Source organism: Platalea leucorodia (genome assembly GCF_965183815.1).
Source record: "Platalea leucorodia genome assembly, chromosome: 13".
NCBI lineage: Eukaryota > Metazoa > Chordata > Aves > Pelecaniformes > Threskiornithidae > Platalea > Platalea leucorodia.
In genome coordinates, this window is record NC_138835.1 from 4,307,339 (window position 1) to 4,333,310 (window position 25,972).

At 47.1% G+C, this 25,972-nt stretch overlaps 1 protein-coding gene across 1 annotated transcript in view; it reads left to right on the forward strand.

The window, feature by feature from the left end:
* TOX2 (TOX high mobility group box family member 2) overlaps positions 1-25,972 on the forward strand; it is a gene marked incomplete at its 5' end in the record, with an annotated part of 156,624 nt that overhangs the window by 49,722 nt on the left and 80,930 nt on the right. The window contains one exon of the mRNA XM_082325592.1: positions 13,255-13,320. Within this exon, the coding sequence (XP_082181718.1) occupies positions 13,255-13,320 (66 nt within the window). The remainder of the gene's footprint in view (positions 1-13,254; positions 13,321-25,972) is intronic.

Below are 25,972 nucleotides of genomic sequence, written 5' to 3' on the forward strand. Positions count from 1 at the left end.
TTCCCGCCAGAGCGGCACAACCCGAACTCCACAGGTTGCAAATGGTTTGTTCAGCCAAGCCGTGACCTACTTGAAAGTAGCTTTTGCCATCCCAGGAAAGTGGGTAATCAGAGGCTGCGGTGCCTTCTGAACAATTACAGCTCACAGCAGTCCAAATGAAAATGTTTGTTGAAAACAACATGTGCATAATTAAGGCTTAATGAGCCCTTGTCTGTTTGGAATCTGCAATTAGATTTATAATAGAAAATACTAGCAAATGCCAAATAGCTTTAAAAGAAGCCGAGATAAAAGATAATTTTGCTGCAAATCTATAGTAATACTGTAATTTAATGAGCTGGAAGTGGTGCAGAGAAAGACTGTAAAAGCTTTGGACAAGTTTGTATTGTGCGTGTTTATCTTATCTGCCCGTTTCCCTATCTATAAAGCTGTCAGTCTTGCTTTTAACTGCTTGGAAAAAGGCAGGACTTTGCTAAAATCAGGAAGACTCCCTTTGTTTATTTTTATTTAAGTCATTAATTAGTCGGGCAAAACTGCTTTTTCTCTTTCTCATCAACATGCTTTAAACTTCTTGTTAGGGTTAATAATAGTAATAATAATAATAATATCTCTATTCAATTATTTACAGTGAGGCGGGGACATAATAATAATCAGAGGTGCCTCTTTCTGATTCATTTCATTAATTTTAATAAGTTTTCAACTGTCTTTTTAAGACGTTGAGAATTTTCAATGCTAAGATGTATATTTTAAGAAGTAAACTTGAGGCCGGCTTGGCTGCAGTAAGCACAAACTACCTTCTCGCCCTAATGAGAAAAAGGAAAAAGTTAGGCAGCAGTAAAATTTGCTGGACAGATTAACAAGGTGAACAGAGAAAGGTCTCAATAAAAATTAAAAAAAAAATGAAAGAGCTGAAAGTAGAAGTGCTTGGGGGGGATGGTTTGTTGGTTTGGGTTTTTTTTAATAACTAGAAGTTGAGGTTGGGAATGAAGTGGTACCAGCTTTGGATACGACGCGTGGACCTGGTAGGGAATCGAGGTCAGGGCAATGCGGTGGCGGGGCGTTACGTGCACAACCCCCTGGAAATGCAGCCAAACAGCTCTGACAAACCTAACTCAGCACTTCATAAAATAGGACATATAAGGATATGGTAATGCTGCCTGTGGAGATACCTTTCCGATGTGATTTTATTGACCGTGTGAAATGTCGCTGAGTTTCAGCTTCTGTAAAACCATGGGTTTGCATGTCTTGAGTCTCCAGCGTGTGAAGTTGCAACACCGGTACTACGTTCGCAGCTTTGTGTGTGCAATGTCTGCAAAGCTCTGGGTTGTCTCCCAATGACCTTTCAGCTGGCAGGTTTTGGCTCCAGCAACTGCTGCCTCGCGGGGTTTTGCTGTTCTCACGGACGTGGGACCGCGCACTCAGAGCAGCCCCGGGGCTGGGGTATTTAACCCAGCCACGCAGCACGCTGCTCGGGTCACCACCGAGGGCAGAACTCCCTTTCCCAGCCCTGCAGCTGCCTATCACTGCTCAGGGGCGTATTTCAACTGCTCCTTGCACCAAGCTTCCAGTAAAATTGCTTTTTCTGTAGAGGTCAGGATTTTAAGGCTTTTGAGGTATTTTCCCCAAATGGCTTTTTCGGCTTGCGGCCTCCGAGGCAGTGCCTGGCTGTGTGGACCCTGTCTGCTTGGTCCCACAACAATGCCTCAATGGCAAATCCTCCGGTGATGAAAATCCTGTCTTGCTCCCTTGCTTCCACCGCTGGAGGAGATGGGGTGATAGATGGGGACGGGGTGATAGATGGGAGCTGTGGATGGCAGTGGGGTCCCCTGGGTGCAGCACAGGCTACTGGAATGGCTTGGGGGGCTCATTGCTCTTTGTTTAAGAGGGTAATTGCAATTTTTGTTGAAAGGCAGCATCCTCAAAAGGCGGCCCATGTGCTGAAGATGATGCTCTTTCTGGCAGAGTAGGAATCTGAAATCTGGCCACCTTCAAGCCTGGGAGAAACTTTAATCTGAAGAGCGAGGAGGTTTGGGTAAACCCCCTCTGCTCCCCAACAGCCTCGGCATGGGGGTTGGGGGTCCCCTGCGCGTCCTGCCCGCAGCACGGTGACCAAGCGTGCCGGGATGAGCTCGCCGTTGTCCTCTGTAGGTCAAAATACACATTGAGGTTGTGAGTGGTCCCCGTTGGTTTGATCGTGTGGGTTTAGAAAGAGTAACATGGTTGAGATGCTGGCAGGATAAAAGCCGGTTCTCTGATGCAGGAAGCTGTGTGCTGCATTATTCTTTATTATTTGTTTACATTGGACCTTCCCGACTCTTGCTAGGATTAGGATCTGGTTAGGTGATATAAGAACATTTACAGAAGATGCGTGTGGAATCTATGACTTAAATAAGACAGGGCCAAATAAGAGAGGAAAAAACGGAGAGAGCTGTACTGCTGTATGAAAAGTGGGCAGTGAAGATGCTCCCAGAATTCCAGGATGTAATTGCAGAAATTACCTTCCTATCATCCTTGGGTTGGGTTTTTTTTTTTTTTCTTTAAAGGAGATCTCACTTTTCATTAGGGGTTTTGTTTTTTTTTTAAATCATTAACGTGTCCAAATGTCTACAGTAAAATTGTGAAATGGATTGTACTTTGTCAGCCCATTTTTTTTGCAAGTCATACTATGTACCGCTGCAAGAGTTATTTGCATACACAGTTGAGTGCAGAACCACAGAAGGCAGGTTTTCACCGGTGCCAAATATTTGTGTGTTGAAAACTACTCTCCAAATGACTAGCATGGAAGCTATCTGATTTTTTTGCCCTCCCGACTAGCTGTTTTTGCATAACGCTCCCCATTCTCACCAAAGTTGTCTTGAAAATCAATTATTCTTCTGCCTTATACTTTGCAACAGAAGAAAAAAAGACACGATCTTGAATTCCGGGGGGCAGAGATGTGCTTTTGCTTTCGCTACTGGGGCAAAGCTTCAGAAGATGGAAGTGTTTAGCAAAGTACCTGGCTGCGCTTGCAAGTGAATAGCATGTGCTCTGGGCTGTGCTTCAGACTGGCTTTGCTGAAGGAACAGTGGCAGTAGAGAGAATTGAAGTTACTATTTTTCTTCTTGAATGGCAATTGAGTAGCGCCTGTGATTTTTGTGGATTATCGGAGTGAGTTCGGAGATATTTGGGAGCCAGGTTGTTAACCTGTACAGATGCCAACAAGGCATCGGGATCAGAAGCTTAATACGTGGTCTTCAAAAGTTAATAGCTTTAAGCAATCTTTGCATCGCTCCTCTGACAGCTCTCTTCCTCTCTGCGACGTGCACTCGTGTACTTATTCATTTATTTACTCTCCAGTTAAGAAAAGATAAATAGAGATTTCCAAAATTATTCCCACACCGTGTGTGTACGTCAAACCCAGCGTAACCACAGCGACTGCTGGCGCGGGGCTGCTGTGGCAACAGCTGCTTCCTTCGCTCGCTCGCGCTGCACTTCGCCGCACCACTGAATTGCTTTTATTCAATCCAGGCGTTTGCTTTCAGCCCCGGGCTTAGGTGTGCATCCAAACATCACTTCCCACACAGGGTCCCTGCTCATTCCCCAGGCCAGCAGGACAAACCCTCCTCGAAATTACAGGATGGGAAAACTTTCTGGCTTAAGGTTTCTTTCTTCCTGACCGTTCCCTTGCTTCCTTAGATACTTTGGTGCCTGTGGCTGTGTGTAGCCCCTCTTCAGTGATACCTCTGATTGCAGCGAGGGCTGCTGTTCTCGTATCAAAATCAGCATCTCCCTAACAGACTTCCAGAGCAGAGCCACACTGGTAGCTGCTTCCGAGGCAGACAGGTATAAGCTCTATTTTTATCGCAACCCTGAGGTTTTATCTTGCAAAAAACAATGTTTCTAAGTGCCTTTGGCGCTGGCACAGTTCTTGCACAGAGCCTCCGCGCCTTCTTTTAGATCTTTGTACATTTTCTGCCTCTCTCAGTTTCCTGTGAATTACAAGCGTTACCAGTGAAGCAGGGGGTGCAGTTAAGTCACATTATCACTTACTGTATTTGTTTCAGACTGTCTACACACCAGCCCGGTGCCAGGAAATGTGCTGCATTCATTTACCTTCCTCCCTCCCCGACAACGCACAGGGCACCAGGCGTTTACGGTGCGAGCTGCTGCCTTCAGCTCTCCTGGTTATTCAGCTGCTTCAGGAGAAGGAGCAGCTTAGCAAGGGCCTGTTTTGGGTTTTTTTTGCAGATAAACTCCTTGAGCACCTGCGTCAGTGTGATAAACAACGCAGGATGTGCTTGTTGTTTGGCTTCAAAAAGGAAGTGATGTACATGCCCGAGACTTGCAGCTACACCGGTGCGATCGTATCTTGCAAAATAAACAGCGTTGAGCATGGTCAGCAGTGGACCGGAGAGGTCCTGGGTGAAAGCAGGGGTGTGCTGGGAGGGTGGGTGTCAAGAGGTGCTGCTCGCCTCCCAGGCAGCCTGTTTTCCTTATCTATGCCCAAACTTTGAGAGATATTGGGAAGGGTTTGGTCTGGCCAAAGCTGCAGCTCTGGTGAGCTCTCTGCATCGCGGGAGAGGAGGAGGATGGAGACCTCCTGTACACCCGGTGCACCGGGGCTGCTCAAAGCACCACGCAACACATCTCCCAGCCAGCATTACATCAGGGTGCTTGGCAGACTGAGAGCTAAAAACTAAACACAATCATCTGAATACGATCAAAGTATATTAGATCAAGATCTGCCCTGAGGGGCAAAACCTGCTACGTTGAAAAAACCCAGCCCCTTCCCATGCACAGTGGAGTTGTAAGTGTGAGCAGCTTTGGCCTTTAAATTAATAGCGTGTTTCTCTGAGCATCGTTCTTCTCCCTTGCTGTGTCTGGGAGAAGGAGGGGAGGCTGGATGGAGGATTAGCTGGTCTGCGCTGCTTTCACTTCTTTTCGGAGTCGCACGCGAAAGGGTTAAGCAGAATTTTGATCTCGGCAATATTTTCATGCTTATACATTCTGTTTCTCATTTCCATGACAAAGATGGTAGGAAGAGCAGAATAAGGTACAGAATTTGCAGAGCAATTTTAAGACTGTAATGAGAACAGAAAATAGTAGGGGGAGAAGAATTGTAATTAGAATATGAAATGGGAAAAAAAATTAATCTATTTCCATGTCAGTCTTAAGACTAAATTCTGCTGCTCCCTGTAGCTTTCAGTGGACGGATTTTTTTGTGTGTGTATGTGAAGAGCTTGAACTCCTTTGCAGGCTCTGAAAGGTCCAGGTAAATGAGTTTAAGTCCTCATTGCCCCCAAATAATGCAATAACAATAATTTTGTGTGCAGCCCTCACAGAAAACCAGCCAGTCTCTTAGATAAATGAATGCACTCACTTGAATAGTGGTGGTATTCAAGATCTCTCCAGCCTTGAGTACAGGAGAATAAAAGGGGATGCTGGAGATGCTCTTGGGGTGCAGGTCTGTGCAGCTGCCTGAGTGAGCATCGCATGATCACATATCACAGAAGCACCCAAACGCCAAATGCTGCTGGTTGGGAGGGACGTCTGTGTGTCCTGAGCCCCCGAGCAAAGCTGGGCCAAACAGATGAGGTTGTGCAGCACCTGGTCCAGCTAAGCTCTGAGTATCTCCAAGGATGGAGATCCCACAACCTCGTGGTCTAATATTTGACCACTCACATGCTGGAAAATGTTTTTTCTAGTATCTGACGAGATTGCATCTACCCATGGACCTGTCAGCAGCCCACAGGTCAGGGTCATCTTGAGCTCAGTGGTTTGGATTTACTCTTCCCTCTAATTTGTCCAGTTGCTATTCTGGATCCATCTAGGCCACAGCATCTTGAAGAAAAGAGGTTTTGCTGTTGGGCCCTGTATGAAGAACTTCTCTGTAAGGGGTTTAATTCCACTAGCTAATGATTTCAGTGTCTGCCTCTTCGGTTTTAGGCTATGAGAACCAGAGAAGAGCCATTCCCTGTTCTCCTCTCATGACTTCATGTACATCTCTGTTGAGTCCCTGTATATCTATCAGCTCTTTTCCTCATCCATGTACACCATTCCACACCTTGGATCCTCCCTGTGATTGCCCTCTCTCCTTCTCCTAACTGTACAGATGGTAAAATAATGTTTAATCTTTTATTCTTTGTTCTTTTCCTAATTGCTTCTAAAACTTGAATGGCATTTTTGGCAGCTGCTGGGAACTGAGCAAAGTTGGAAATGAACTCTCCAGAACGAATGTACCGTTTCTCTTCTGGACAGTAACAGCTATTTTAAGGCCCATTGTTGTGTCTGTATTGTTAGGATTGCCTTTCACCAGTGCATTACTTTGCATTTATTGACATTAAATTTAATCTTCCATTTCCTCACTGCCACTTAGTACTGCGAGAGTCTTAATGCAAAACCATTCAAAGTCGCTTTTAGTTTTGGCTAGCCTGAATAATTTTTGTCTCATTAATAAGCTTGAATCCTTCTAGATCACTTATATTATGAACTGGATAGATTTTAGTGCAGATGGATCATGGACCATGATCCTCCTCTTGCTAAAACCTAATGAGTATATCTTTTCACTGGCTGTAAGCAAGAGAACCTTCCTTTTTGTCCCATGACAAGTTGGGTTTGGTTTTTAGAGCTTTTTTTTGAGGAACCTAGTGAGAAGTCCAGCCAGAGAGATCATTTCACCTTTTCTAGGCACTTATTGACCCTTCAGCAAACACTAGAGTGGGCTGTGAGGCACAACATCCCCGTCTCAGGTCTCTCTGCTGCCTCGGTGGTGCGTTGCAGCTCCAGACAGTTTCTCGCTGAGGGGGTCAGACCTGCTGCTCTTGCACCTTCTCCTCCCCACTCACGTTCATTTTGGAGCGGAGGCATTTGTTACCATGCATTGCTTTAGAGCAGATGGGTGAATGCTGCTTGGCCATGGGGATTCCTTAGGATTTTGTTGGTTTGTTTTATATTTTTTCCTACTGGCCATCCCAGTGTGAGAGCAGCTCAGATGGGTCTTTCCAAGGGAGATGCTCCAGTTTGGGAACCACTGAGTACTCCATCAGTGTCCAAGCCAGTGCAGATCATTCCTGTCTTTCTCACCTGGTTTTAGTTTCTTGACAGTCTCTACCATACCTTGGGCAGCCCTTGGCACCACCAGCTCTGCAGGAGGTTTCCTGCTTCTCGTATGTTTGAGAAAAAACTGTTACTAGGCTTTTATCCTATTTGTAAATTGGTCTTAAAACAAACAAACCAACCAAACCACTTTTTACTATATGGTTTTAAGCCTTAAGGCTTCATCTGTATCAATCTGATTTTATCCTAGGATAATACATGAGAATATTGACTGCGTGTAGAGAACCCAGCCCCCATAAAGCCCAGGTGACTCTGGCAGACGCTCAGCTGCGCAGCCCTTTGAAGGATGTACTGCCACTGACACCTGCTGTGGTGTTGTGCTCTCTTTTAATGACATTTGGCCTGAAGCAAATTGCAGCCGTGCGGTGGCCAGGATGGAGATGCAGAGCTTTCCTCGCAGGAGGGTCCTGGGGCGGGGGGTCGTAAATCTCATGCTGAACTTCTGACCCTCTTTGACAGGATCAACTGAGGGGCTATCCAAGCATTTCAGCAGACAAATAAATAATGCTAAGTAGATCACTTTGGGCCACAGGTTGTGTAAAGACCTTAATGGGGAAACTGCAGTTAAAGAGATTAAGCTAACCTTAGCGATGTATTCCCTGAAGAAGCGTGATGCTAAATTGCTTCTATAGGAAATCACAGCGGCAGCTCTGCAGGCAGCAGCGCCGACAGGGGCAGGGCTGGAGTGAATATTTCACATCCCAGGGATGTGGCAGAGATGTGTGCTGGCAAAGACAATCCTTGCCAGCGTCGGGGTTGTTGGGTTTGGTGTTGGTTCAACCCCATACGGCTGAACCTGGTGCGCAGGGGTGCTGCAGGAACAGCATCGAAGGGATGTGGGGCTGGAAATACCGTGGCCAAAATGCAGTTACAGCAGAATCTGGTTATGCCACTCAAATAATGCTTGCTTGATAAAAATTAATTGTGGAAAAAACTGCTTCTGTAAAACTTTCTAAAGAAGTTATATTTCCGCATGGTGGATAGGGTGCCACTGGAGGCAGCTAAATAAACCCCAGCAACACACAAGCTACAATATTTTTTTTTTTTTTGTTATGGAGAGTATTAAATATGGCATTGACTATGTTATGCAAGTTTTCTCGTATCCTAACTTTTATTCACTAAGAATTTAAAGGTATTAGTTGCATAGTGTTATTCTGGGTCACTCTATGTCATGATGCTAGTGGTGGCTGAGGTGTAGCTGGCTGGACACCGAAACCAGCTACATCCCAAGCATCTTCAGTGAAAGGTGATATCCCCAGTGCACCCAGTCTGGAAATGAGGTTGTCATGGGTTGAGAGGGGACCCGCTGCCTGTGTCCTGGCACAAGGAGGCAAAACGGAGAGGCAAGTGCTTATAAGATTATAGCTTATTCCTGAGCAGTAGGAATCACTGGAAGCATCCAATTCATTCTTCACAGGGCATTTGATAGCTCCTTGATGGTGATGGCTTTTAGTTACTGCAGGATTTGCATTAACAGGCCACTTTTTAAAAGCTCCAGATCCTCAGTGGACTTGCAGTTAAGGTGCTCTGGTCCAGTATTGCCAACAATGAGTGTTAAAATTTAGGTAAGAATCCCGCCCCCCCAAAAAAAACCCCACAAACCCAAAACCCACCACACTTAAAAAATTAAAATAAAATTAAATAAGATGCTTGGAAGATTTTTGAGATCTTGCAGTCGTCGTTGAAGCCATTGCTGGTATGAGTGCTGCCAACATATTTCTTACAAAGTTGAGGTTTTCATCTCAGCTTATGGCTCTCAGGAAATAAAAGGATGTGATGAGATTCGTAATAAAATTGTACAAGCTGGCAGTGCCATCCATGAGAAAGTAACACCTTCTCTCAGTCTTGGCAGGAGGTTGTGTTTCTTTCCACCGGGTCCTTCCCAGTTAACAAACATTTATTCTCTGTGTTTGCACAGAGCTGGAGATCACACAGCTGCTTTGCTCTGGGGTCTGTCCCAGCTTGCAGCATGCATTTATTTTTCTTATTCATGTTCATCTTACTAACATGGGACCTGTATGACCTCTGGGCACATTTACAGGTTTGAAAATTATGTTGTACTGCAAAAATAACAAACCAAAGTGAGTCTAGAAAAGCAATAAAAAATAAAAAAGTGCTTCCTAGAACATCATCTGAATAAAGCCTGCGCTCAGCTCCCTGTATGGGCTGGTGGATGCACAGCAGTGCTCTGCCTCCGGAGCTGTGGTGCCGGCTACAGCTCCCCTGGAAGAGCCGCAGTAGAAGAATTGTATTTTTAAGTAAATTCTCCATGACACAGAACTAGACTAGAACTGTCCTTGTATCTTTTGCTTGGACCCAGAATACATGGTAGCGTGTCCGATGCATGGAGGCACAGCTCCGCATCCGTCACCCTGATTTCCTCCCTGTCTGAATGCGGCTGACAGCGTCTGTCTGCTTATCCATCGGTGTCAGGCGAAGTCACCTCCTGTGGCCCGAGATCGGGTCATACCTGTGCTCCCCTTCCTTTCGGCTGGAGTTCACGTCACCTGCAGACAAAAGCAGCTTGCTGGCATTTATTTTCCAGCATGCCTTTGTTTCCAGAGTTGGTAGGAATTTGAGCAGTTTCCTCTGAGGGTTTTGTTTGTTTGTTTTAAATTGCATGAGTAGAGTTGTTTCTGTCCTGAGCGGGTTACGTGAGACAAGGTTGAGTTGGGATTTGGCAAAGTGGGGCTTTATGGGTCCTTTTTGGGTCCTCAATTCTAGTTGTGCTTGGAGGCAACCATCGCTAATGTAAGTCAGTGCAAGTTAGATAAAAACAGGTCCAAGTCTCAGATGAAGGAAAAACAAGTAATCTCATCTTCCCACCTCTCCCAGTTTCCCAACTTGGCTACACAGGGTTTGCATTTCCCAGGTTTTTAAGCCAACACCATGTCTTGGGTGCAGAGTGCTGTGAGCAGAGAGTGATCCTAGCTCACCTCTGCTTTGTACTCATTTCATGCAGGCGAGGGTGAGAATTAGCCACAGCCACTGATTTGTTTAATAGGCTGCTTCTATTAGCCAAAGAATAACAAAAATTAAATAATTACAAAAGAGCAAAAGGGTGATTAAGGCAACTGCATGAGATTATGTTCCTTTCAAATTAGGACTGGAAAATGATACCTGCCACTCCACATACGCACGTCATTGAATACAGGTTTGATCAATTTTGGGGGCGCAGAGGGTGATGAATGGATGCACCCAGGTCCGGAACTGCCTGGGAGGCTTGACACGCACCGGGAATTAGACCATAGCGAAAAGGGAGGAAACGTTTGTAACCAAAGGGAAATATTAAAATGTCTGTTTCTGCCATAAATCTACCTGGAATGATGGGGCTGATTGTTTTGAAGTGCATTCTGTAGTGAAACAATAATGAGAAGAGGGAGAGCACATTACTTATCTGCTCTACCTGGCTGGTGTATGTGTGGCAAACGTCTAATTGAAAAAATATCCTGATGGGAGAATTTCTAATAAATTTGTTTGCACCCTCATAGCCTGGAGGAGAGGAAAAAAATCCAATCAGCAGTGCAGAAGTTCCAAAGTTTCCATTGCATTTTGAGTCTTGATTTTCAGGCTCACTGCTCAGACTGGCAATCAGAGACACAGTAATTTTGAAGGCAGGATTCATTACAGTTATTATGAAGGCATCAAGGGCACAAGGAAGTGTGGTGCAGAGGTAGGGGAATAGTAGAAAGCCATAAAAAAATACATTCTGACAAACAGCGTGATATAGAGAAAGCAGAGTGCTTGTCCTGCCCTGGACCTCCCCGGTGAAAGATACTTTTTGTTTTCTGAATGTAGATTTCCAGGTGACTTTTGTTTTCTGGAGAAGAGTTGTTTCAAACAGTCTAGATCTGCAAAATACTGCGCTGGAGCAGGACAAAAATGACGCACCTGTGTGCGAGGAAGGGGGATGGATGGATGGATGTGTATTTAAATCTCTCAGAGGGGCAAAGCTTTTACTTAAGGAAGGGGTCTTCCTTTCCTGATGTGGAAGTCAGTATTTCTGCAGTGCAAATTTCTGACTGGTTCCAGGGATGGACAGAACTATCTCCCCACTGGAATATTTTCTCTCTCTTCAGGGCTGCTTGCTGGAACACTCCTGTGTGGCTCACCTGCCTCATCTCAGTGCCATCTCAAGATGAAATAGTTTTTAAGGGTCCCACAGTGCCACACAGCGTGTCTGTGCAGCCGAGCTGCTGCAAAGCTCTGGCACTGCAGATCGGACCAGCAGAAAGGGCCCTACATCCATGCGGTGCACAGCCTTGGGAGGTCTGCTCAGGCTCCAGGATCCACCTGATGGTTTTTGGTGGGGTGGTCCCAAAAAGAGCTTGGGAGTGGGACCTCAGGACCATAATTTTGCCTGTTCCAAAAAGACTGACTCCCCAAAACCATGCTGCTGCACATGCCAAGTCAGAGACCGGCTCCTCCCGCAGGGCCTGGGTCCCGCTGCCACAGGGCTGAGCATCTCCACCAAACTGTGCCACCTCTTCTGCAAATTCAGCCTTCATCGCCGGGGTTGGTCGGGTTGGCAGAGGGTATTTAGGCTGTAGAGCTGATTGAGTCTCCGTGCCTGGAAGCACGGCAGCTCCAGCTGGAACCGTGCTAGCAGGAGCCTGGCTATGCCAGCGATCATCTTACGGGTGGAGGGAAATTCAGTTTAAAGTGGTTAGCACCTGGCTGGCTTCTGGGAGAGCTGCTTGTCCCGGCAAGCCCGTAGGGCTGCTGATGCTTGCTGCATCCCATGGCTCCTGCCTCACTGATGGGTTTAACGAAATCCTGCTTTTGTGCAGGGATCCCCTTCTACCCTGCTGTGGCTGCTATCAGTATTAGTTAATAAGTGTCACAATACCTGCTCTAATTTTGCTGCTTTTAATTGGTTTGCTCTGCTATCCCAGAGGATAGTTTGGCAATTAGAGGGTGTCTGTGCACTCTGACGCTGAGCAGAGCTGTGTTACCCCCACTTGGCTTTACTAACTCTGCTGACTTTGATAGCTAATCCTGTAGCACTGAGAAATGGAAGTGTAATTAATAATCTACACTGAAAATCTTCACCTCGTTTTATTTAGATTTCTCTTTTATTCTTCTTAATACGACCCATTTCTGTTAAGGCATAACTGGTATCAGCTTCATATCGGAGAGCGAGAGGACACGCAAGGGGTGAACAATCTTCAATTCATCATCTGGCTTGTAAGGGCAAGAGGGTTGGCTCTTCCCCTTGTTAAGTAGATGGTGTCATTCACAGCTGGTACCTTCATCCTTGTCTCGGGAGTGTTTTATTGCATAGCCCATTTTATTGCCATAATTAATTTGTGAACTTAGCCTTGAGAACTGCCCCAGCCATACTTTGAGCCAGAGACAATCCTGGAGGACTTTTTTCCTTCGTTTGGAATTGGAGCAAGTGAAAAGCTCCTGCTGTAGCTAATTAATGAGAAGAGTTTTGCAGTTCTCCATGGGGGTTTTCTAGCCTAATAAGTGGATTTGCAGTTCAGAACCGGGTGAAGGGGCAGGCGTGTTTGCAGGAGCTGTGGGGGCACAGGTGAAGGCACTGTGCTCGGGCTGCCCTGCCTCCCACCCTGCTGTGGAGGCCGAGTCCTGGCAGAGCAGGCAGGGGAAGAGGAGATGCCTTCTTGCAGCCAGAGTTTGCAGACAACAGCAAACTGGCAGGATGGGGGAATCAAGCTTTGCATAGAGACCCCCTCGTGTATGATCTGGAGTGACTTTCTGCATTGCTGGTGTAGGGAGTATGAAGGTGTCCGGAAGAGGATTGAATGGGACCTGCCTGTCTTGGAAATTTCTATCAATGGAAATTGGCTTTTTAAAGCTGGTTGATTATCTAGTGGGAATTTTAGCAAGAACTTCATTTGGGTGATCTTTGCTGCTGGGTAGACCTGTGGTTGTGCACAGGTTTGGTTTGTTTGAACTGGAGTGATTTGTTCATTATTTGGCTGAAAAATTAACATAGATGTTCTATGTTACCATGGCCTATTGCAATAACAGTGATGTGTGTGTGCTCATACATGCTTGAAAGTTTTAAAGGACCAGCTCAGGATTTTCTTCTGGGAATTTTGGCATGAAGAGCCAGGGAAGTACTTGGGATACACATAACATAATTTGGCATGCAGATGACATTTCACTAACTCTAACTTTCTTTTGTCTTTCTAGTTTGATGGGGAGAACATGTACATGGGAATGAACGACAATGCTCAGGAGTTTCTATCGGCAAATCAGGTAAGCATTGATTTGCTTGGGTGGGCAGTGTGGATAGATTTTCTAGGGGACTTAGGCTTTGCCTAAGCACAAATTCTAGGAGCTCTTCACAAATCTGCACTCCTGGGACATCAGGAGGGTCCACGGAGGAGGTCAGAGCTGTCTGCCGACCTGGCTGCTGCTGAGGAGCAGCAGTGGATGCACTTGGTATGGGGAGAGGGATGCGCTTGCGTGCCTGTGCTGCTGTGTATTGCTGGAGCCCGGCTTAGCCACAGCTCTCCAATGAGGCATGCTTCACTTGAAATGAAGATGCAATTGGTGTTTCTGGATGCAGTGAGGTTTCCAAGTATTGTATGTAGTTCAGGTGTCTCCTTCCCTCACGTAGAGTATTTCCTGTAGCTAAAGAGATTAACAGTTAGCCAGCTTGGGGAGAAAAAGGAATCAAAGGTTTCCTGTTTTGGAGCTATAAACCCACACGTGAGGACCAGAATAGAAGCGCTCACATCTCACAGGTGCCTGAGCCTTCAGGGCTCTCTCTCGGCTTGAATACACATGAAACAGAAATGTCCATTCAGTGGAGCCCTAAACATATATAAAGTTAAACCCATGCTTAGGTCCTGCTGTGAGGTGAGGACTTCAGCACATGCTTACCTGTCTTCCTGACTAGGAGATGAGAGATGGTCCTGTCTGCATCCCCCTGAGCTGGCCTGGCATGGCCAGAGCATGCTGGGGACTTGGTGCATCTTTGAGGTGCCTGATGCTGCACCCTCGGGGCGAAGCATCTCATCACATCCTGCTGCCTCATGAGGGAAAGTGCAAGTTCATCACTAATATTTTTGGCTGTGTTGGGCCGTTTCATTGTGGGGTCCTGTTGACCGCAGCCACGTGCATCGTGGGCTGTGCAGTGTTATGTCATGTGAAGTTGATGCGTTGCAAAATTTGAAAGGTGGCCGTGCGATGATTTCCATCCGGCCCAATATGCTGCCAGCTTCCTATTGCCCTGGACCCGGTGTGTGCGGCCTGGGGCGAGGTTACGGTGTGCTCCTGCTGCTGGGGTTTGGTACTTACCGCAGCATCGCTATCAATTACAAGGCTAGTGAGTCATCTAACTCAGTATCTAACTCAGATACCGGCGGCAATTAAAATATATGCACATTAAGCTGAAAACAGGATGAAAACCTGTTGTTTGCCTTCTTAGAGTGCGGCAGTGCATTGGCTCGTTGCTCGGGAGAGTTGTTCCTGCTCTGGCTTTCAAAGATGGCACGCGAAGCCACCGCCGCCAGGGCGTGGGGAGAGGGCGGTTCTCGCATGAGAAGGGTTTCCAGAGGGTGGGGAAGGAACCGCAAACTTTGTGCTATCAAGTGATTCAGCAGAAACAAATATGTAGTCTATCAACAACGGCACGTGGTTGATCATTACAACCAGGAATTACCAGAGGATGAATAAACGCAGAAAGGAGAGGGGTAACCCCAAGCTGCCCTGGCTGGGGGTCAGCCCTGTGCCCTCCCACCCACTGTGCTCCTTCGGGCTCTGCAGAGCCTACGAGCAAGTGCTGAATGCTAAAGGGGGCAGTTGTCTTAAATGCTCTGCCTTTAAAAATTCCCAATGGATGACCATTTCACAGCCTCATCGGGAAGGGCTGGTGGCACTGGCTCAGTGGCCAGCCGCATTCCCTGGCTGGCATGTGTCTGCAGGATTGGACTGGCCTGGAGCTGAACCACGGGCAACGGGAAGCATTTGTGTTTCCACCTCTACATCAACAGAAATCGCCTCGCAGCCCCTGTCACATCCTGCGGGCGGGCAGCTGGAGAGAAATCAGAACTGATGCTGCTGGGTGGGGAATGGCTTGCTGCACCACAACTGAGGAGCAGGAGGGCCGACTTCTGAATAAAAATAGAGGCTATCATGTGATGGAGGATTCATGTACTGCTTGAACCTAGGAGAAGGATAAACCAAACCAGCGTAGATCCCTGTAACCTGGGAAATAGAAGTTTACTCTTCATTTGTTCTCTATTTACTTGGTGACCTTCATTTCCTATTTTGAAATACCAGTTAAGGATGAAAAGGGAGAAAGTCACTTTCTCTTGGCAGAGGGTGGACAGGGGGCAGGTGCCCCCTGTTACACGGATGGGTTTGTGCACCAGGCCGTGCTCCTGCTTTACCTCCTGGAGCAAAAGCTCTATGGGGAATGGAGATCAACATGGAAAATAGATGGGGAAGTTTGTCTCGTCTTGCGTCTCTAGTTCCCCTCCTTGTGTTGCTATGCTCAGGATGGTCAGAGAGGAGCTGGCAGTGGGACCAAGGGGTGCAAGGGCACGGGGTGGCACCCATGGCTCTGCCGGGGTGGGAGCCCCCGTGGGATGCTGCAGTGACCCCCATAACCTTGCCCGGGGCGGAAGGAGGGGAGCGGGGAGGAATGGAGAGCATCACGGTTCATGCCCTGCAAGGACGTTAGTGATGGTTCCCACCCAGCATGAGCTTTGGCCAGGGAAGACGGGGAGCAGCCTTCCTCCCTCACCCTCATTAGTTCATCCTCTCCCTTTATTTACCTGCACATCAGCACTTGTTTACCAGAGAGCGCTTTATAGCACTGGTCATGACTTCACTACTAATAACACAACTCTTCTATTTAAATGGGGGTTCCAGATTGTTTGCTAAACCTGTTGTAACCTGAATGAGTACCATAAACAGCAGGAGCGCAGTTTCACAATCCTGCTTGAGAGGCTGCTAAATCACCGGCCCCGAGATGCCTGCTCAGCACACGTGGGATATCGCTCAGCCCTTGGAATCCTTGGGGACACAGACAAATCATACGCACTAATTACTGAAGCCATCACACTGTAATAGATGGGCCTGGTGAGTTGGGTTTTTTTCCCCATTTTTGTCTTAAACTGGTTGCACTGGGCATCATTAGGCATCTGCAGCTCTCGGCAGCAGACACAGCTTCATGTTGAGCCCAGCTTGGGCGCAGGGCTGGGACGTCCAGCATTAACGGTGGGAAATCTTAGCTTCACATTGCTTGTTTTAGGGCACACTTGCTTATTTACCCGTTTTACGCTACACGGTGAGCTCCCCTGGTACCAGCACGCTTGTGATGGCCTGGGGTGAGACTGTCACGATGAAATCCCTCAGTCCTGCGCGAGGGCTTCCAGCCCCTCCATGCTTCGAGGGGGGTGGGAAGGGCTGGGAGAGCAAGAAATTAACCTGTGTATGTGGCCTCATTTCAGCTGGAAAATTTTTAGGGGTCCACAGATGGAAGAAGTTCGATAGTCTTTGTTATAGAAAATTCTTCATTGCCTTGCAATTTTTCTTTCAAAATACCTAGAAGGAGTTAGGTGGAAAGCAGAATTCAGTTTATCACCTCTCCCCCCAACCCTGGTTTAAAGCCAGGCGGGTTTAAATGGCTCCTGACTGTCAGTGCAATGCTTTACGCTTTCTGCCCAGAGATCCAGCATCTGCTTAAGCTCTTGAGTCATCCTTTCCCATCACACAGATAAGATTATTCTCATTTTACAACTGGAGCTGCAGAGACGGTGCGGTTAGGGCAGCTCCTGTGCTGAGCAGTCCTTGTACAGCATCACGATCCTGCAGCACTTTGACATCAGCCTTATCTCAGCCCCTTCTATGGTTTTTGATCCTAAGGAGCTTCTGCAGTATCTCATGGCAAGAGCATGGTAAAGCCAGGACCGGGGTCCTCTACACTCTCCTTCATCCCTCCCTACCCTGCAGAGCTGCTGACTTGGGAGAGGAAGAAACCCCCCCAAAAAAAAACCAAACAAAACACCATCAAAACCATCTGGAAGCCAGCTGATCTGCTCCCTCTCTTCATCTTACTGGATGTGATTGCTTATGTGCTATCGGCTGCATTTCTCGTCAACCCAAAAAGGGTTCATCTCAGCTGAGAATGAAATGCAGAAATACAGGAGCCTAAAACATAATGAGAACACTGACAGATCCAGACTCACGACGGCACAGCCTGCTTGGGGAAAAGAATTCCTGTTGTTCTATCAAATAGGAGGGACATTTGACCCCAGAAGTGAGTCAAATGTGAAATGTAATTCAACCTGCAACAGAGGCCAGAGTATAAATGCAACTTGACATCTGATCAAACCATCGTGGACATTTGACCCCCGAGATGAGTGAGGTATCTGTTGTGTCTCATGAAGTCGGCACAGCATCATTCCTCACCCCTGTCAATTTTCTTTCTTTCTCCCCCCCCCCTCCCCAAACAAAGACAAGGAATTAAATAATGCAAAAATCTCAAGGAATGGACAGATTACCAACCATGCGAGGTACTCTGAAAGATGAGTAAAAATGCAATGGTGCTGTTAAAAGAAATAAAACCACTTGCAAAATTATTAAGAGAAGGTGTTTATTAAGGCCTTTGTGATAGGGAGAGTAACCCCAGGAAAGGCAAAGGTTGGGAAATTCCTCATGTAGCAGGACAGGAATGAGGTTGATTTTGTTTGGCATTGAGACTTTTGCACTTGCAGGAAGAGTCCACAGGTGCTTTATAAACATGAATTAACTACGCCTGGGAATACCCTGCAAGAACGTATCATTATCCCACGTTACAGGTGAACAAATGCAGGAAATACCTTGCCAGGGAGCTGGGGATGATGTGATGTTGGGGCAGGGTGTGGGAACAGCCGGGCCCTGGCGTGGGTTTGGGAACAGTTGTCCCTCGGCTTGTTGGGATCAGGGATGTGACTCTGCCCAGTCCATGGAGGGACATTATGGAAAGCCTTAGGGGAGTGTTTGCCACAGTTCTCCTCTCTCCATCACACGTCTCTGGCTGCTGGCAGGACAATGGGCAGCTTTGAAGGAGGAAAGAGCTGATTGCTTACCGCTGGGCATTTTTGATCCTGCACTCTGCCTAATCCCAGGAGCTTTCAGCGCACGGTTTATTCCAGCTGAGCAGCATGCCTGTTTCTGTACCAACAAGTTAATTTGTGTGACTCCTCGTGCAAATACTATTATACATCAGTATCGTTTATTCAGGCCAGGGAGATGCATCGGCATAAACAACTCTTTGCTTTTGTAACTGAGAGCACAGATAGGGCCCCACTGCTTTAACTGTGTGTGTTGAAAATATGATAGTTAAATTGACAGAAAGTTATTGGCAAACCAGTTCCTCCTCCTAATGCTATTCTTATAACATGCTTTTGCTGGCACACTCATGCTGCCCATCTGTGTATCAAAAACGTCAGGTCTTGGCTGCCATGAACCACATGTCGATGTGCATGGGGGCTGCAGGTTTGCACAGCAGCATTGAAAAAGCATGATTTCACCCAGCCCTGGTGAGACACCTGATGTCGATGACCCTGCAGAGCAGCAAAGAGGGCTTTGGTTTGGGCTGTGTGCATTAGGGCGAGACTGGGTAACTCATGGATGGAGCTGCTTACATTTATACTGCTGAAAAAGCAGATCTGTGGTCATGGACGTGTTTGTATGTGGCAGCATGTGCATAAAATAGAAGGTGGGGTTTTCTCTTGCTGTGTGCATCGGCAGGAGCTCGGCTGAGTGCGGGGGTTATACCGATGCACCAAGTGGAATGGAGTTGAGAGAGATTATATTAGTCATGTGCACACACACATATACAGCATCTGTCTTCAAATGTGTCCCTATATAAATGTTAGCGCGGGGTTATACATGTCTGCCCCTTTCTGCACGCATGAAATCCATCTGCGTATGTATCTGTGTGCTTGCATGTGTATAAATCAACATTTATCTACTGTGTCTATTGCCCTTTATCTGTTTATCTCCATACATCTTCAAGCTCGGGTCTGTATTAGCCATAATAGATACAGTAAGTCGCTGATCTGGTGGGTCAAATGGTCAGGGCTCTTTGATCAGCCGTCAGGATACATTACCACAAGGGCCTCTGGTGGGGCTTGAATTACAACTTACATTTGACTCATTTCTGGGGTCAAAACGTCCCTCTTATTTGATCGAATGACAGAAATTGTATAATTTGTATATATCCCTGAGCCATATGTGCTCTGAGTGCCACTCTAATGTGTTTTATAAAGGCACAGCTGTCTTGGTGACTTATTTAAAATGGGATTTTGAAGTAGTGTTCTTGCCATTTAATGTCCTCATTCAGGGTTACACAAGGTTTATCAAATAATAAATAACATTTAGAACATTCATTTTAGCATAACAATGGGTTTGCTAGTTATAAGGAACTGGACGGTACAATAAAGCTGTGTTTGGTAAATAAGCAATAATGTAGAAAGCAAGCGATAGCATAATTAGAAATTAATGACGGTGCAGGAAGCTACGGATACCTTCCTTGTGTTCTGCTAACGCTCCAGACTAGACAGAGCTCATCTTGGCAGCCTCTGCTACAAAATATGCCATCAAGCCTTGTCATAATACTGGCAGACGCGTGGTCCTCCCACCTCCTGGGCCTCCCACCAATCTCAACTGAATTGCAGCAAAATGTCAACAGTTGATAAAATAAACCTGGGTCTGGGGCAGATCCATGCAGGGCGAGTGCAGGGGTTCCCCTTCCCCGCTGGGGGCTGCAGAGCCAGAACGCGGTGACTGCAGAGTCACGAAGTGGCCGTGGAGCCCCAGGCAGCGTGAGGACAAATGGGCGCTGCGAATGAAGACACAAGTCATCCTCCCCTTGTTCCTGCACCTTCCTCCCTAGTAGAAAGCTGTAAAACAGGACCAATGTGGACTTTCCCCCACATGGTTTTCCCTCCATCAGTTGCTTTGGAAGAGATGCTCTGTCACTAGCAGTATAGCAACAGAGTGCGATTGCTCAGGCATGACATATTCTCATGTTGGTTCGTCCCTGACCTACAAGGATGTGTGAATGTGAAGAAGTTTACAGCAATTTGTTTGTCCCTGAAGCTTGTAAGGTACAGTAGGTTGCTTGTGGTCACCACAGCCACTGTCTCAGACCCGGGTTTCCTCCAGAAGAAAGGCTGGAAGAAACCAGGAGACCATTCATGTGGCTGCACGGTACCTTAGGGCGATCCTTCTCAAGTCTTGTCATAGTAAAGACTGCACAGCAGAGTGGTGGAGGAAAAATTAGAGCCCACCATGAGGTTATTCTTGGTGCAATTTCCACTCAAGTCCCCTAATGAACTTCTGTGTTTCTAAGGAGCATGATCAATCTTTGCATATGAAGAGACTTGTGTTTGTTTTAACTTTGAGGAGACATGCCTTGGGGTCTTCGTAATCTTTTGATTTTGGTTATTGACAGACTTGATCTATTGATCACAGGAACAGGTGATGGTCAGGGGATGGTCAGTGCTAGAGAAAATCGCTGATATAAGTAGAAGGGTTTAAAAGAGAAGGGACCCTGTCCCCCAGGTATGGAGAATGCTGATGCTCCTGAATTTCCAGCAGTATTGTGCTCCTTGGGTTTGACTCTCTTGCCTCTGTACAGCATCCTGGTCTCTTCCAATCTGCAAATAGTCTGTATTTTTGAAGTCAACCACAACAGGGGCAGAGTACACCTTAAAGTCAAAAACTGACGACTCCCTAATCTCTTTACAATGATATCACAGAATCATAGAATCATAGAATACCAGGTTGGAAGGGACCTCACGGATCATCTGGTCCAACCTTTCTCGCACAATCTAGATGAGATGGCCCAGCACCATGTCCCACTGAGTCTTAAATGTGTTTGGCGTAGCTGAGTCAACCACTTCCCTGGAGAGATTATTCCAATGGTTGACTGTTCTCATGGTGAACAATTTTCCTCTCGTGTCCAATCAGAATCTCCCTGGGAGTAACTTGTACCCGTTACCCCTTGTCCTCACCATGGGACTCCTTGTAAAAAGGGAGTCTCCATCTTCTTTGTAGCTCCCCTTTAAGTACTGGTACATGGTGATGAGATCCCCTCTAAGCCTCCTTTTCTCAAGGCTGAACAAGCCCAGCTCTCTCAGCCTATCCTCACACGGCAGGCTGCCCAGACCCTTGATCATCTTGGTGGCCCTTCTCTGGACCCTCTCCGGCCTGTCCACGTCTTTTTTTGTCTAGCAGGGACCAGAACTGTACACACTATTCCAGGTGTGGCCTGACAAGCGCTGAGTAGAGTGGGATAATGACTTCTTTATCTCTGCTGGTGAGGCCCTTTTTGATGCAACCCAGCATCCTATTGGCCTTCTTGGCCCCAGCAGCACACTGTTTGCTCATGTTGAGCTTCCTGTCCACCAGGACCCCCAGGTCCCTTTCCATGGAGCTGCTCTCCAGCCAAGTGGATCCCAGTCTGAGCTGCACTCCTGGATTATGTTTTCCCAGGTGCAAGACCTTACACTTGTTTTTGTTAAACTTCATAAGGTTCTTGTTAGCCCACTCTTCCAGCCTGTCCAGATCTTCCTGCAGGGTGGCTCTCCCTTCCAGAGCGTCTACTTCCCCACTCAATTTGGTGTCATCTGTAAAATATTATATATTACAACATATTGGAAATATTGCTGGAACCTATATATAGAAGGCTCCTGGTGAAGAGAAGTGAGAGCTTTATACTGACTCGAAGTTGAAAGAGAGGATTAAACAAAGTTTGGCAGTGCAATGGAAGCTGGGAGTGCTCTACAGATTTTGCTTTTTCCCTGCTGTTCTTTGAGTAATACTGTATAATTTCATATGTTGTGCTAGACAATAAAAAATAGAGGGAAGACATTGATAGATATTAAATGCCTTTCTCAGCAGACGATTCAGGAAGAATCTCATGTACTATTTTAGAATGAACAATAGAGTGTTACATGTCATTTATTATAATCAGCAGCTAATGGAAACCCTTCCAGGAGGGGTTATGGAGGTGAGCACAACTACAGCTGATGATCCAGGCTCGTGAATTTTGCATGAACTCCTACGTGACAGTGAAATTTTTGAAAGGTGCAGTCAGGAAGCGATTCGTGTAACTTAGTCTATCAAGAGAAGATTCTATTGCTGGTGTGGGGTTGGCTGTAGTGCTTAAAAAATAATAATAAAAAAATCCCTTGGTATTACAAGCAGAACGAACATCATCTTCAGCCCTTGGTCTCAAAGGACTCCTAAGTTGTTAACAATAGGGTGTTTGAAAAACAGCCACCAAGCATCACAGAGTGAAAAGCTAATGTAACTGAGCAGTTCCTAGACCAAAATGAATAGTCTCTGTTTCTATTGCATTTACTCTGGGGAGAAAAAAAAGAAATAGCACCTCATACAGTTGAAGATATCTGAAAGGTGACAGAGCACCTTGTAGGGACAGAAAACTCTGAGGTTGTTGTGGTGATTGAATTTCATACATAGACATACATTTCATCAAAGAACTGAGGTTCCTAAATAGATTTAAGTTTAGGGGCAAAGGCAGGAGGGAGAATGAGATCCTCAGGTGCATTGGGGCAGCGGTTGGAAAGCAGAGGGACAGCACGCACTGCGGCTGGCAGCCTGAGGGCTAGGCACAGCATCCGCCACTCCTGCAAGGTCTTCCAGGTGACTGCAGCCAGCTATGCCCTCGGGTCAGTCCAAGAAGTAATCTTTCCTTCTCTTTCCCAAGTCTTTCCCAGGCTTTCTGGGATCTGAATCAGCTCAGAGATTGTTTTTGACCTGATGTTAAAGAGCATTAAGCAGCACGCCTGATTCTAGCCCTCAGTCTGCGAGGAGTGTGATCAAAATGTGCATGAGGATCTTCAAACAGAGCTCTGATTTCTTTTGCGGTGAAGAAGTCCATAAGCAGCAAAACATTTAAAAAAAAAAATAATAAAAACCCAATCAATGCGGGAGAGCAGTCCAGGGCTGGAGGCAGCACAGCTCCAGCCCATGGTCCACCTGCCTGGGGGCTGGGGAGGTGGTGGGTACCCAGGGGCTGGCAGAGAAAGGGGAGCAGCAGGATGATCTGTATCCCACTGAGGAACAGCATTTGCTGCTGCTGCATCTTGAGTCGAAGTTTTACATATAGAAAATTTTGATACCAAGAGGAGTTCTGATAGAGGGTTGGATGTGGGTGTTTCTTGGCACCAAAATGCCATGATGCCTATCAGTGGGGCTGAGGGAAATGTGGACCTGAGATTCCAGAAATACTCCCTGTGTGCTGGAATGTGAAGGAGACTGAGTAACTGGGACTGCTTCAGAGCACCGTGGGGCACAGCTCAGGTCTGGTCAAACTGAATAACACTGAAGAGGATCTGCTGCTGTGCATGGTGACTCCTGTGGCATGAGGACACATGGGCTGGCAGTCCAGCAATGCCGATGAGCTCGTAAAGCCAACAGTTCTTAAAATAGCAGCAAAACATAGAGGAAGGTGGTGTGCAGTATGCTCTAGCAAACAAAGTGTCACTTTATCAAAGATTTCCCACTGTGCTTAGTGCCGCTGTAAAGGGACTGCATGTGGTGTATGCCAAGCTGCTGCCTTTGATGGTTAGCATGGCCCAGGGCAAGGTGGAGACCTACACCTTGGGGAACCTGGGGCAGCTCTGGAGGGAGCAGGTCACCTTCGAAGCACCTTTGGTGCTTATGTGTGCTTTAAACCCCCTGACAGTGCCCCTCTGGTCAGCCACCACGGCTCCTGGGAGGGTGCTGGGTTTTCCCTGAGTGGTGGCTGTCACATCAGACAGAGGCAATCCCAGAGCTTTTATGCACAAACTGTTTCTGCCTTCAGATCCTCCAGCTCCTCGCTCTGTGCTAATTCCTCGCCGCTTGTCTCCCAAATTACCCACTGTGACACAGTGTGACATGGAGCCAGGTCTTTACATGCTAACGATTGATGCTGAGCTCTGATAATGCGATAACATCGCTATCGGTTAGCTGTGACGAGCAAGATTTTCTGCTGCGTCCTGTTGGGGGGTTTGGTGTTGGCTCCTGCAGAGGTTGGTTTGCTTCTGTAATGGATCTCTGGGGAGTGGCTTTGGAAAACGGTGTTTATTTGTGGAAATGTAGCACTATGGAATGCAGGAATATGAAAAAAAAAACAGCCAGTTGCTCTTGGGATTTCCTTTCCCAACTGATTGATTACTTCTTCCCTTCTCATCGGAGCCCTGGCCCAAGCCAGTGTTTGGGTCTGCCATCACAACAGAGTGATTAAGTGGGGAGCCGCTTACTTCCAGCAGGAAAGTGTTATCTTCCACTTCAGAGTTTGAATGAAGGCCTGCGCAGAAAGGAAGACCCCTCCATAGCCTCAGCCGGCTGCAGAATGAGCCCTTTGCTCCGTGTCGGCTCTGGGTCTGCCCTGGGTGCCTGCGGGGTTGGGCTCCGCTCCAGCCCCACGGTGGCCTGACCCACTCAGCAGAGCATCTCAGAGCTCTGCAGGTACTGGAGGATGATGAGGGTTAGGTATCCCGAGTGAGGCCATCCAGCTCCTCACACTCGGAGTCAGGCGTTCACTCCAGCCTCTACTCGCTCATGCAGCTCGGCAGAACCGTGGGCCTGAACTGGTGTCCAGCAGTGCTGTGGCAGCTTGCCTGGTACCCAGCCCCTCACTGCTCTAGCAAAGTGGTGGGACTTCATGGGGAGCCAACCCATGAGAATGGGCTGGCTTGGCACCTGCACACGATGGGTCAGTTGTGTTAGCTCTTACGCTTCTGTGGCGGGATTTGTTCAGTTAGGGCATCCCCCTTCTTGAAGCCTGAGCTGCTCAGCGTGGGTGCAGCCGACAGGTACCTGGGCAGGGGAGCGTGGGTGCCATGGGTAACCCGGGCTGGGGGGTGTGTGTTGGGGGTACCCAGGAGGGGAGCACACAATGCAGGTACAAGGGACCATGCACCATGGGTGCCTGGGAGAAGGAAACGTGTGATGCAGGTAACCAGGGAGGAGGCAAGCACGCAATGTGGGTACCACGGGTGAGGAGCGTGCATTGCAGGTACCCAGGGAGGGAAGCATGCATGTCACCCGTCCTATGTGGTTCTTCTCCTTTGGGTAAGGCTTAGATCTTTCCCTGTCTGGTGATGCACCAGGCCAGGCTGGTCAGAACTATGATGGGAACCAAAAATCAGAGACAGTTAGGGATGCACTTTGGCAGGGAGGTATGCTCTGGCACTGGACCCAGCTGAAGGACTGCTATCACAGCAGTCTTAGCTCCTGCTGGTGGGGTGAAAGGTGGCAAAGATGACCCAGAGCTCTGCGTTTGGCCCGTGCACCCATCACCCCTATTGTGGTTCTGCCAGGGACCATGCTGGGTCTCGCTCGTTGGTGACACCGCTTTCACGATCAGCAGCCTCTGAGCAAGCCTGAATTAAATTTATCTCCAACTAGGAAATCCATCAGCAGCCATCAAAAGTGTGTGAGCTGATGCTGTATAGCTCAGGTCTATACATCTGTGTACACTGTAAAGGGCAAAATATGACTTGGCTTTCATTACTTTAATTAAAACATGAGTGAAGAGTATGAGATTCATATTAAATTGTATTTTCCTGGCTGCTGTGTGAAGAAGCTAACTGATCTGATTACCATGAAGATTACAAACTATCAAAGTGAAAAAGAGCTTTTTGCAAGTATTTCATATTAAACCTTCAAACATAACACTTTAAGAATAATTATAGTTGTATTACTGGAAAATGATTCATGAATTCTGAATAAATATAAGACCCTTAAAGGGAAATGTTCCAAGACCACAGTTTTTGTTCCAATCTGATGAAATTTAGTGTCGTTTTGCAGCTGTAGAATAAAATGAAAAAAAATATGTACATAGACTGTATTGAGTATATGTCAGACTAAACTAATGAGATTTTTTTCATCA